This window comes from Apodemus sylvaticus, chromosome 1 (assembly GCF_947179515.1).
Source record: "Apodemus sylvaticus chromosome 1, mApoSyl1.1, whole genome shotgun sequence".
Lineage (NCBI taxonomy): Eukaryota > Metazoa > Chordata > Mammalia > Rodentia > Muridae > Apodemus > Apodemus sylvaticus.
Genome location: NC_067472.1, coordinates 155,349,736 through 155,361,843, shown reverse-complemented (window position 1 = coordinate 155,361,843; position 12,108 = coordinate 155,349,736). Strand labels below are relative to the sequence as shown.

General features: G+C 46.0%; 1 protein-coding gene across 1 annotated transcript in view; it reads right to left on the bottom strand.

Moving 5' to 3' along the window:
- Positions 1–9,911, bottom strand: part of Gabra5 (gamma-aminobutyric acid type A receptor subunit alpha5) — a 96,478-nt gene extending 86,567 nt beyond the window's left edge. Inside the window, exon 1 of the mRNA XM_052178521.1 lies at positions 9,826–9,911. Within this exon, the coding sequence (XP_052034481.1) occupies positions 9,826–9,911 (86 nt within the window). The remainder of the gene's footprint in view (positions 1–9,825) is intronic.
- Between the last annotated feature and the right edge of the window lie 2,197 nt (positions 9,912–12,108).

The window sequence follows — 12,108 nt, the reverse complement described above, 5'->3', positions numbered from 1 at the left end:
AAGTCTTCCAAGTACAGGAAACTCTCTCTCCCAATGTTGTCTCACTCTTGGCCTTTTCCAGGCATTAGCTTTTCAACTTCTGGCTTCTGGAGACTTGGGCTTAACTGATTGCAGAGGGAATAAGGAACAGTATTTGTGGAGCCTGACTCCTATCTAGAGACCTGCCTGTGTGTTCCTGGTGGAAAATGCATATTCTGGGGCTAAGATGCAGCCAAATGGACTAGCCTCTGGATAGCAGAGATTTGCAAACATCAGGCACTGGCTAACAGGTCACTGTGAGCTTCAGGTGCTGGAAGGTGCCAGGCTCTAGATTCACTCATCAATGCTACAAATATTTTTAAAATTAAAAATTGTAATCTGTATCTAGGAAACTAATCACACACAAATCTATAAAATACTTTGAATACCATGCTATGCTTTTAAACTCTTCCTGAAGATAATGGGAACCTAAAGTCTCTGAGCAGGTCTGTGGTCTGCTTATACATTACAGACTTGGGAGAGGCAGGATGGGAAAAAAGAGGCCAGTGTCTCAGGAGACAACAATGGAGGCAAGAAGTGGACACACAAGCATCATTAGTTAGATGTGTTTCTTTTGGTCTTAAAAAAAGAGGTCTTACACTATGGGGAACAAGTTGGCCTTGACCTCCTGGTCAAAAGTACTTGTTATTTTTTTAACCTCCTTCTTCCAGTTAGCTGGAACTACAGATGTTTCTTTTCACCATGGCCAGTTTGTTAGAATTTCTGAATGAAGGTGAAGGAAAATGAGGAGTGTGAAATCAGAGATGGGAAATCTAGAGGAAGCCATTCAGATTCACCATACCCACACAGCATGAACTTAGCTACAGAATTCAGTCGTTGCCTCCCACATCTTCAGGCTCTACATGCACAAATTTCATTAACCAATCACTGAAAATGATCAGAAAAGAAAAATAGCATACATACACATGGAATTTTTTTTGTCATTTCCCCCAAAATAAAACAGCAATGTCACCATTCCTACTGTGTATGGAATCTAGAAACCATTTAGCACACTGGAGGGTATACACAGGCTACATGAAAATACCATGGATTTCACATAATGGAGTCTGATTTCCAGAGCGACTTCTGGAACCAGCTCCCCAGGAATACCAAAGGGCAATGGACCCTGGAAAGGTGATTGGCTAGGAGCTGTTTTCTCTGTGAGATCTAGAAGAACCTTACTTTTTTGTGCTGAATGGTAAAGAATTTTACATTAGTGAAATAACTTAACTATGTACACACCCAGATTGTAATATCTGATAAGAACAGTGAGGTGTTAACCTGGTGAGGTTTCACTGCTATGGTATTTTAAAGAGGAAAAGTCATCAGCCTTTGTAAGGTTATTTGAGTATTGTCTTAGCCCAGCTGGCATTAGGGAAGACAGAGTGTGATCGTTTTCTCTGTGATGTTATCTATGTTTGCACTGACAACCATATATGATTTACATAAAATGGCTCAGTAGCAATAAAGCCACATTCCTCCCTCGGGTTTTTAGTACATCTAAGAAACACAACTTAAATTACTTGCTAGGATCCTTATACAACTCTAAATAAAGAACAACACTCACTGAGGCTTTCCTAGGTTGTCCATGGCAGGCTCCCTTAGCTACCTTATAAATAACAACGTGGCAGGCAGTCACTGGACAATGTCTCCATGAGATCATTCCTGTCTCATCATGGGAATGTGAACATGAAATGCATGTCATGTGACTGGAGTAGTGTGCCAGAAACTTTAGGTCCTCCTCAAGCCCTCAGAGCTGCACAGAGCTGCCCTCGCCCAAATCAAAACTGTCTTCCTCAGCACCCTTTCTGCAGGCTGTTCATGTCCTTGGCACTGCTGCCTGGTTCATAACACCAAAGCTTATCACTGGGACTCTACAGGCCACAGCACCTACAAATTACCCTGCCCCTTTGTTCCTCTACACACACACACACACACACACACACACACACACACACACACACAAGAGAGAGAGAGAGAGAGAGAGAGAGAGAGAGAGAGAGAGAGCTCCCTTCCCTTCTCTTACAGCTGCTCCTATCTATATCCTGCCAGCTATAACCATATAACTTTTGCTAAAGGCCAGGAGGAAACTCTAAATAAACAGATCCAAAATTCAAGACCAATAACCTACCTTAATGGACCTAGTAGCTACATTCATCGGAAATAATTGCACCTCCCTTTCTACAGAGCTTTCTCCTCTTGGTTTCTAAAAACCCTTCTCTTTAGGTTCCTGCTATTATGTGCATACTTAATGGTTTTGTTTGGTTGATTGGTTTTGGTTAGGGTTTTCAAGACAGGGTTTCTCTGTATAATAGCCTGATTCATTTTATAGACCAGGGTGGCCTTGAATTCATAGAGATCCGCCTGCCTCTGCCTCCCAAGTACAGGGATTACTAGTTTATTTTTTATGACAGGGTTATGTTGTACAGCTTGCAACTAAGAGCTTCTTGCTTTAATCCCTAAATGCTACTGTGTAGAGCCATACTTTTTTTTTCCTCTTCTCCATACCGCTCAGTCTTGCTTATACCCTCCTAAACTCAACACCATAATGACTACGCTCAGTTTCTATCTGTTCTCATGCCCAATATCTTTTAAATTGTGATGCAGCCCAGTCCTTTTCTGGCCTCTAGCTCCCTATGTCCAAAAACCTGCCCAGATACTTGGATATGTAAAAGACTTCTTCAAGGGCTTACAGAGCACAAACATCTACTTTCCTCTCCATCTCAATGATAAGAGAAAGAGGTGATGGAGTATCCTGGACCCTTAATCTTTCCTCCTGCCCATGTCGTCGAATCCACATATACCACTAGTCAAAATAAATGCTTCCTAATGCAAATATCTCTTAACTAAGTGCATACCACTTTTATCTCTCCTCTTCTTACCCCAGATTCCACTTAATTCTCTTTACTCTGGTCTCACAGGGGATGCAACACTAAGATCATATCATTGCTACATCTAAACAGGCCCATGCTTGCCCAAAGCTACTCAGTGAGGCCATCTGGTACAGTCTATGGTAGGAGGATTACATAACATCAATCATTCTCATCTCCAGTCAATAAAATGAGATGAAGCTGTAGCTAAGTTGGTAAAATGCTCACCTAGCTTGCACAAAGACCTAGCTTTGAACCTAGCATTGCATACATTGGGCACCATGATACATACAATAATCTCACAAGTCAGGGACGGAGGAAAGAGGATCAGGGGTTCAAGTCCTTCCTTGGCTTCATAGAGAGTTCATAAGCAACATGGGATACATGATACCCTATCTTAAACCAATGATAAAACAAAAATATTAACAAACACAAACAATTCCAATCCACTCCATGGCCCCTCTGTAACTCTCCAGGTAAAGTTACCTGGCACAGCAGGTTGTCCAAGATCTAGTCCAGTTCTTTCCCTTACACGGTGATTATATTTCCTATGGTTCTCTACCACCTATGACAAGCTAGCTACTGACTGCTTCCACTTCCTTGTGTACTGTCCTGATGGTATCACCATTCCTCAATACTGGTTTAGTCTTCTCAATCATTAAAGCTGTTACTAAAGCCCACGTCCCTCAGGTCCCGGCAGTAGCATCTCCTTCCATCACATTCCCTATCTCTCTCCGAATTGTTCCTTTAGTAAGCACCATCATTTCACCATTGCTGGTTTGTTGCCTGTCTTTTTCAGTCTGAGAACACTCTCATTGAATCCAGCCTCCATTCTGGCCCTTATCACCTACAATGTGGCCTAGCATATGGAAAAGGCCACACTCACACTACTGTCAAAGCAGGGTGATCACTTCCACCACACTCAGGCAAGGGAGGATGCTCATGTGCACCACGTTACGGTCTTAACTGTGCTCAGGCCCTGCCCAAACACACGCTGCCCAGACACATCTGGACTACTAACCCTCATGGAGAGATAACTTTATCTGTTCTAGCATTTTGCAAATCAGTCTTGTGATGAAGGGTCCATTATTATCCCCAGGTATAACATTCAGAAACCCAGCTGTAGGCTGGCTGGCTAAGAAACTTCTGGCTTCATAAAAGGAGCCCCCCCCCCCAAAAAAAAGAGAGAGATAAGAGCTGGGCCTACTATCAACAAAACTTTTCATATTTATCATTAGTGATCTTGGAACATAACCAAACGGATGGTGAACTGATGGGAAAATTCATTTTTAAACTGAAAACCAATACTTTATGTTTCTGACTTTTGGGTTCTGTCTGTTTGGGAAACTGCTCATAAATACAGATAAGGTGGAGCTTTTCTATTCATCAACTGTGATGCTTCTCTGTGAATTACACTTCAGAAATCTCACATCACAGTGAGTTTGGCCTGGGCCACTCAGGAGTTGCACAATTCATCTACTAGTTTAGGATATTCTTTTTTTTTTCTAATGTATAGATGCCCTCTCTTGCTTTCTTCTTTTCTGCACAGCCATAAACATCAGGATGCGGTGGAGAGGCCTTTCTAGTGGGTAATCATGCCCTAGCAGGCATCTAGGAGGCAAGGGGTGATTCTACCCCTTTCATCAGCCAAAATTGAACACGATTCCATAAGTTCTAAAGCTGGAGCTCTTCTTATGCACTGAGTGAAGACTCGGTGAAAATTAAACAGCATGTTTCAGCAGCATCATTCTGAAAATGCATGCAAGGCACCCATATGCCTGTTGGTAATTCTTGCTGCTATGAGAGTGAGATAAAATTTCTTTTTTTTTCCTTTAATTCTAATACTTCCCTTCAAATTCCATACCAATTAAAATGTGTGTTTTGTGCCATTGAATCTTCATGAAAATCCAAATACCCACAATGTACACACACACACACACACACACACACACACACACCCCTCTACCCAGAACCCAGCTAATGACTCATCCTGGAGCTCACGGCCAGCCTACTTAGCAAAGCTGTGCTCCCTGCTGTCCTGAGTGCTGTTTATTGAGCACTGGTGCATCAAACATGCTTAAAGTCAGCTTTATAAAGTCGAAAGTCTGGAAATAGGCCACTTTTCTGTCTTTTCATACAAGGTTAAGGATGACTCTCTAATCCCACTGAGGCTCTATGCAGTACGCTCTTCCCCCTCTCTGCAGCTTGCAGACAGAGCCATCACTTCAGTTCTGTCACTGCTCCCTGGTTTGAATGCACCACAATGGTGGTTTCACAATCATTCTACTGACGTGTGTGTCATGAGCCTCGAAAGCCTGCAGCTCTGGAGAAAGATGAATCTGTTATCTGAGGGTATGCAAGAGAACTTCCAGCTTCAGACGATACGGTGAATACAGGCATGATTCAGACATGCCTACTGCTCCAGTTAGGAGAGACAACTATCCTTGAGTATAGGAAGGGGGATGACAAGGTCCCTCTTTGTGGGACAAAAGGCCAAACTGGCACACATGTTCACAGACAAAGATCTTTCTCCCAGTTTTTAAGAGCTTGCTTTTCATTGCCGATTTAAACATATTGTTTTCCAACATGTATTTGAATTGCAGCTCCCCTGTAATAAAATTAAAATACATTTTTCTTTCAATAAACTAAGCTCTATGCTAATGCCAGTAAGTGAATAGAATCTGGCGTTACCTATGGAGCTGATAATCCTCAAATGTGTCTTGCAATCGTCACTGGCCTCTGAGGTCTGATAAAGTACGATTTTTAAATATTGATAAATTAATTCTAGTTTAAACTTATCATTATATAATTTGGAGGCTCCTAGATCCCCATGCTATTTCAGCGCTATGTTTTCTACACTGTGCTATTTAGATTGCTGGTTTCATTAAAATAACTATAATGGCTTAAATAATTCTAAGTATCTGGACGGACAATAGCAGAGGCTGACTATAAGGACGTGGTTCAGTTATATGCTTGACTCTATAATTCACAAAGTGTACTAACATTAGAAAACTATTGAAAATGAACTTGTGGTGATTAAATTTAGAAAAAGATATGGAGAAAAACAAATAATTCTCTTGATATTTTCAAAGCAAGTTTGCATTCAGTATCTTATGTAATCTCCAAATATACTTCCCTCTTCACAAATGCATCTGCTGTTGCTGAATGTGCAGAATTTTACAAATGTAATATGTCACCTCGTACCTGTGCACAACCTTATACGTTGCGCCCTTCTCATTCTCTCCTGCCTGAGTTTGCATAGAGCTCCTTTCTCCTGGCAGCTCCCAAGTCTCCTGGGCAAACTTAGGCGCATCAGCAGTTCTCTGACTAAGTAGTGATCAAACCAGGACCTTTTTAACTTCCCTTTTCAGCTTCCTTTGAAGCTTAATCGCAGAAAGCCTTTCTTTGGTGGAGGGAGGATGGAACAGAGAATTTGTTCAACCTGTTCCCTTTCCCAGTTTTAGAGTACAGAAAACTCTTTTTAAAGCCCAAGATGGACAATACATTTCGGGGCCAGCCATGTCTCCCCCAGCCTCTAGATTGCTTTGACATATTCCAAAATTGTAGTTAGAGAAAAAAGCATAGGGTGAAACTGAGAAAAATGACACAGAGCAGTAGAGAGTGAGGAATCCCAGCAGGTGCTGGCTGGGTAGAGCTCCCTGCTTCGATACTTCTCCATCCCACCTTGCCAGCTGCAGAATGGGGCTAATGACGCTGAGCTCGTACAGAGACTCCTAGGATTGACTTAAAACATTGTAATATTGGGTACTTTGCAATCTGTCAAGACCTAAAGTCGAGGAAATGTTATGAAACTGGCTAGGTTTCAACACAATTATTCCTACCTACAATTAATCTGAAAGCAAGCAGAACCTCATTTAGGAAGAAATAAGTGGGGGTTTGTTATGTCTTATGATGCGTTCTATGTGCAATGAGGCCCCCAACACACATACAGCAGAGGACTACTGGGTCTGGACTCAGTCAGAGAAGATGCACCTAACCTTCAAGAGACTTGAGGCCCCAGGGAGCGGGAGGTGTGGTGGTGGTGGTGATGGTAGTGGTGGTGCTGGTGGTGGTGTGTGTGTGTGTGTGTGTCTGTGGACATCCTCTTAGAGACAGGGGTGGGAAGGAGGTATGGGATGTAGAACAGTCAAAAGGTGGATCAAAAAAGAGATAAAGTCTGGACTGTAAAAAAAGATTAAAGAATAGATTAGAAAAGAAATAAAGAAAAGTAGAAATAAGTGGGGGCTTGGTATGCCTTATGATGTGCTCCATGTGCAGTGTGTGCTGTTTGGCTCCACAGCACCAGGTATATTATCCCATTCATAGGAATATCTTCTATTTTATTAATTATTTTATTTATTTACATTCCACCGTCACTGGCCCTGGCTGAGCCCCCCTTCCACAGTCCTCATCCTAGTCCCTGTCCTTCTTGCCTCTGAGAGAATGCTCATTCTCTCCTCCCTACCCTGGCCTTACCCCTTCCCTGGGGCCTCAGATCTCTGGAGGATTATGCCCATCTCCTCCCACAGAGGCCAGACCGGGTGGTCCTCGACTATCTTTGTTCAGACTAGTCGGGGTATCTTCTAATAGAAGCAAGTTCGAACACTTAAGACATTTCCCAACCAAATGTCTTCTATATAAAAGAATGTAGAGCAGGAAAACCAGAAATGGTGTAAATGCCCTAAAGTAGGGAAGTAACTACTGTTGGCTCACTTTTGCTCTGCTCTGCTATCTGTCCACTGTAAAATCATGCCACCTGAAGAATTTGTAACTGTGGATGGTTAGGGCCCACAACCAGCAAAAAGCTGAGTATGCAGTAAACCCCAGATACATACAGTGCATACAAGAGCAAGCAGCGATATAACCAGACAGGGAGTTGGTACAAATTCATAAACTAGTTTGCACCTTACACATTTCCTGCAGTTTGTAGGTATTACTTTACAATAAACTCTAAAACAATGAAAATCTTCCTATCTAAAGAAAACTAATATCTTCTCCAACAGTTAATTCTTTTGCGAGATTGACGGCTATCCTCAGACTTAATCAGGATTTCCTTCCAGAAACTGACAATCTCAATCTGCATTTTGTAGAAGACCTTATAAATCCACACAAATAACAAACCAAGTAAACTCATACACGCAACTTTCTACTTCATTCAGACTTGTATCTACCAGAAAGTGTGATAGCTTTTCCTGCCTTATTCTATTCACAATCAAAATTATTGTGCTAAATCCTACAAATGGTATGTTACCAAGACAGCACAGATCAGCTTGGCCATCACGTCTAAAATATCTCCCACTATACATAGAATATCAGAAAACAAGCCAACTGTTTTAATGTATTAATTTGCAGTGGTGAATATACATGAGATTTCATTCACATACACCTTCCATTCAGAAAAGCAATGGGGAAACTACAATTTATAGTATTTAATAAAGAAAAAAAATCTTGCAAAGGAAAACCCTCATACAGTAGACTGAGAATCAAAAGGCCAGGGATAGGGAACTTGTTTCCCCAGTGTAAGCAAGGCAAGGATACCACCCAATAACTAGGGACTCACACATCTTGTGGTGTGTCTTATAAACAATGAAAAGTACAACCTGCTAGACAGAGTGTATGCTACCCAGTTTCAGAACAAGAGTACCTAGGCATTTGTTCTGAGAAACAAAAATGGACTCTAGAGTGTCTTCTGTCTGGGCGTAAATGATAAATGGACAGAGGATGCACAGGACTGGGAAACAGCCCACAAAGACACCTTTTTCTCCTGGCAAGAAAAGATGTCCTTGCTGGGGAATGACATTTCCTGCCTGTGCTGACATTCTCTGCCTTTCTGACCCTTCCCATTTGAACAGAGGAACAGAGACGAAGAACAAGAAGAGAAGGTGAGAGAAAAAAGACAGAAACAGAGCTAGACATATGGAGGCAACAGAGATAGCTATGAGAAAGGTGAGGCAAGAGAGGAGAGGAAAGAAGAGTCAACGATGAGAGAGGTAAAAGAGGAGATGAGAAGAGATAGGGAAGACAGACTGACAAGACTTTCTCAGATGCTCAGAATTCATCTTAACTGCCCCAGGCGCAAGCTCAAGCCCTCATGGGAATTTTGTTCAGCAGAGTGGACCTGTGAATACCTGCCAAGTAGCCTGTATACTAACCATACGGATAGAAACAGGTGACTGTGTGCTGCAGTCCTGTTAAGTATCCGAAGTGTTCCCTTGGGAAACGGCACTGGTAAACAGGAAGTCAAGCAGCACACTCTGTTCAGTGGGAGTACTTCAACCTGCAATCCTTGTGATTAGCCAGGACACTTTGGGGTAGTGAGGGACACAGGAGGGAAGAGGAACACTGATTGCCTTCTAACAGCACGCATCTTGAATGTGTGGTATTACCAGTGTGGCAAGGAAAGGCTAGCATTAGTAAAGAGATGCTAAAGGTGCAAATGAAAGAGGCCAGGGGAAGCGACATCTCCAGAACCTCGAGGGTAAGCCAGGCTTAGTTTATGATCTCTGCACTTGGCTCAGGCCACGACTATCATGGATCCCTGTCTACGACACATGTACAGCACCAGCCTGGCTTGATAAATAAACATCGGTGACATAATGGACTCAAGGAGAGAATGGAAGTATACACACTAGTCTGACAGCAGCAGATGTCCTTACCACACATGAACTTCTGAATCTCTTCCAACCTGAGTAGGAGGAAATAGCTTCCTTTAAGCCGTCCTCTGTTTCCACTTACGAAAACCTCTTTTCTTTTGTCTAACTCATTTCCGAGACCCCGCACCAGGAAGCGCTTGGCTCAGTAAGAAAGCATGGGTCGGGACATATTCACCACAAACTCAAGGGGGCAGGACTGCAGAGGTGGCAACCCAAGGTTGCCCTGTTCTGCGGGACTTCTCAACAGCACAGGCCCCCAAGACCCTCACCGCGGGACAACTTACCCAAAGTGACTGGATAACGTCATGGAAATGCAGAAGGCGAGGAGGGTTTTGGTCATGATAAATCTAGAGAGCATTCCATTGTCCATTCCCAGTAAGAATAATAGTTGGAGCAGATGAATTTGGAAGAAAAACTGTTTTTTCCTCCAACTTGATCTTGAAGCTGAAAGTACACGAAGGGGGAAGCACGTGAGCCCGGATGCCCCCGTCACTACAGTGAATGCAACCGCGCTGCTGACACAGTGAAGCCCACAGACAGAAGCCTGGCCCTTGTCACCAGCAGACTGTGGCAGCACAGTTTGCACCATCTTCTCTGGCCAGCAAGGCGGTGTACAAAAGGTGACAGTACAGTTTTATTTCACTTTTACAGAGTGCACAGTCGTGGTCATAAACTGCTTGCATCCCTTAATACTGTACTGTTTTACCGGGGTATGAACGACCCATTTATTAACACGGGGCTCAAAGTTATCTGACAATTGCATTTTGCATCTATCAAATCCACAAGTGAGATAAATTTACCTTTCTGAAATATTTGCCACACGTTCAAAGCCAGCAAGCTGCTTCTTGTTCTGCAAGGTGCTGAAAGTGTGTGGGAAGAGGGGGAGAGGCACACGTCAGAATCACATCTTCTATAGGATCGCAATGGTAGACTTGGCGGTGAGGGAGGGTCAGACTTTCTGGGTTGTCATCCTGCACCCCCAGAACTACATGGCTTAATAATCACGACACTTGGAACATATCTCTGTTCTTAGCTAGACTCTGGTTAGCACAGTGGAAATCCAAGCAAGCACTGTCCATGGGCCAGCAACAACCTTAGAGAAGGCACAGAGCATCTCAACATGCGCATAACGCAAATAGATGCTCAGTGTGCACTAACGATCCAGAGTTCCAAAAGAAACACATCTCTAAGGAGACCCCCCCCCCCAAAGAGCAGAACTGAAAAAGCACACAACAGGTACTTCCATCTCAGAGGAGAAGGCCCTCTGAGATTCCCTTCAAGAATAGAAGGCTGGCATGCGGTGGTCGCCTGGGCTTGGCGCTGGTAGCCTGGCGAGTCTAGGCAGCGAGCACGCGGGGCCGCATGCAGGGAAACCCGGGCGGTGCCTTCTGCTGCCCCTGAGCCCCCGACTTCCCGATGCCCACAGTAAGACTGCTTTCCCGTGGCTCCCCCCAGGTCCCGGTGCGAGCTCACCAATGCTGGTGCACAGCGCAGGTGGGATAAGGGATGGCACTGCGGAGCCGCAGCCTCCGCCACCCCGCACCTGCTGCCGCTCCGCAGAGCCACCTGACACCTCTGGTGGTCCTGCCCTCAGGCTAGCGCCCTCCAAACCTCCTTAGTCCCCAAGCCGGCTAGCTGAGCGCTCGCCAGGCAGCGCCTTCCTCCTCTGCTGCGCGCGGTGCAGTGGCGGCGCAGGCGAGAGCCTGGCCTCGAGCAGCCCGCGCGACAGGCGCGCGACACCAAGTGGGGCCCGCGCCCACCGCGCGCCCCTGCTCCCGGGCGGGAGCCGCCTTCCAGGCCGGCAAGCTCCGCGACGGCGGCAGGCAGCGGCTATCTGCGGTCTACCGCGAACCGGGAGGCGCTGCGCCCAGAGCCCCGTCCAGCCTCGCCACCAGATCCCCTGCCCTCCGTGCCGGTGGCCTCCGCAGTCTCCGGGCAAAGTTTGCGCTGCGGGACCCGCGAGCGCCCAACTGCTCTGCGCTCCTCCCGGTCCTGAGGCCAGGGTGCCTGCAACGGTGGCCGCCGCAGCTCCTTACCCTACGCGCGGGCCCCGGCTGGCGAGCCGTCGGCGAGGGCGCATCCTGCTTAGCCGCTGCCCGCTGTCCCTGCGGCGGGCGCGGCAGGCCGGTACGGCGTCACCGCCCCATGCTGCCGGCGCGAACTTGCCCGGCGAGCCCCGGAGTCCCGCGCTCCCGCGGCCGCCCTGCGGCTCTGCTCCGCGCCGCGCCTGAGGCCGCGCGTTGCCCCGCTGCAGATTTCCCCCAGCGCCCCCGGCGGACTCGCGCTCGCTCTCACCTCTCCAAAGCGCCACATGTCGTCTCTGGGTTTGAGGAACGTCCCTCTGCCTAGGCGCCCGGTAGAGGCCGCCAGACTCTCACCAAATGCCTGGCCCCCGGCCCCCGCTCAGCCCAGGGGAAGGGCATGGGGGCTACTGTCTGAACCGCTTCAGGGAAGACCATGTTTCCGCTGAAGTTGCTTGTGGGCATTGGAAGCATATTTGGTCCCCCACCCCCGGAATAACCACTAGTCACCTTTTAGGACAGAGGAGGAAAGGTGTGGAGACTGGC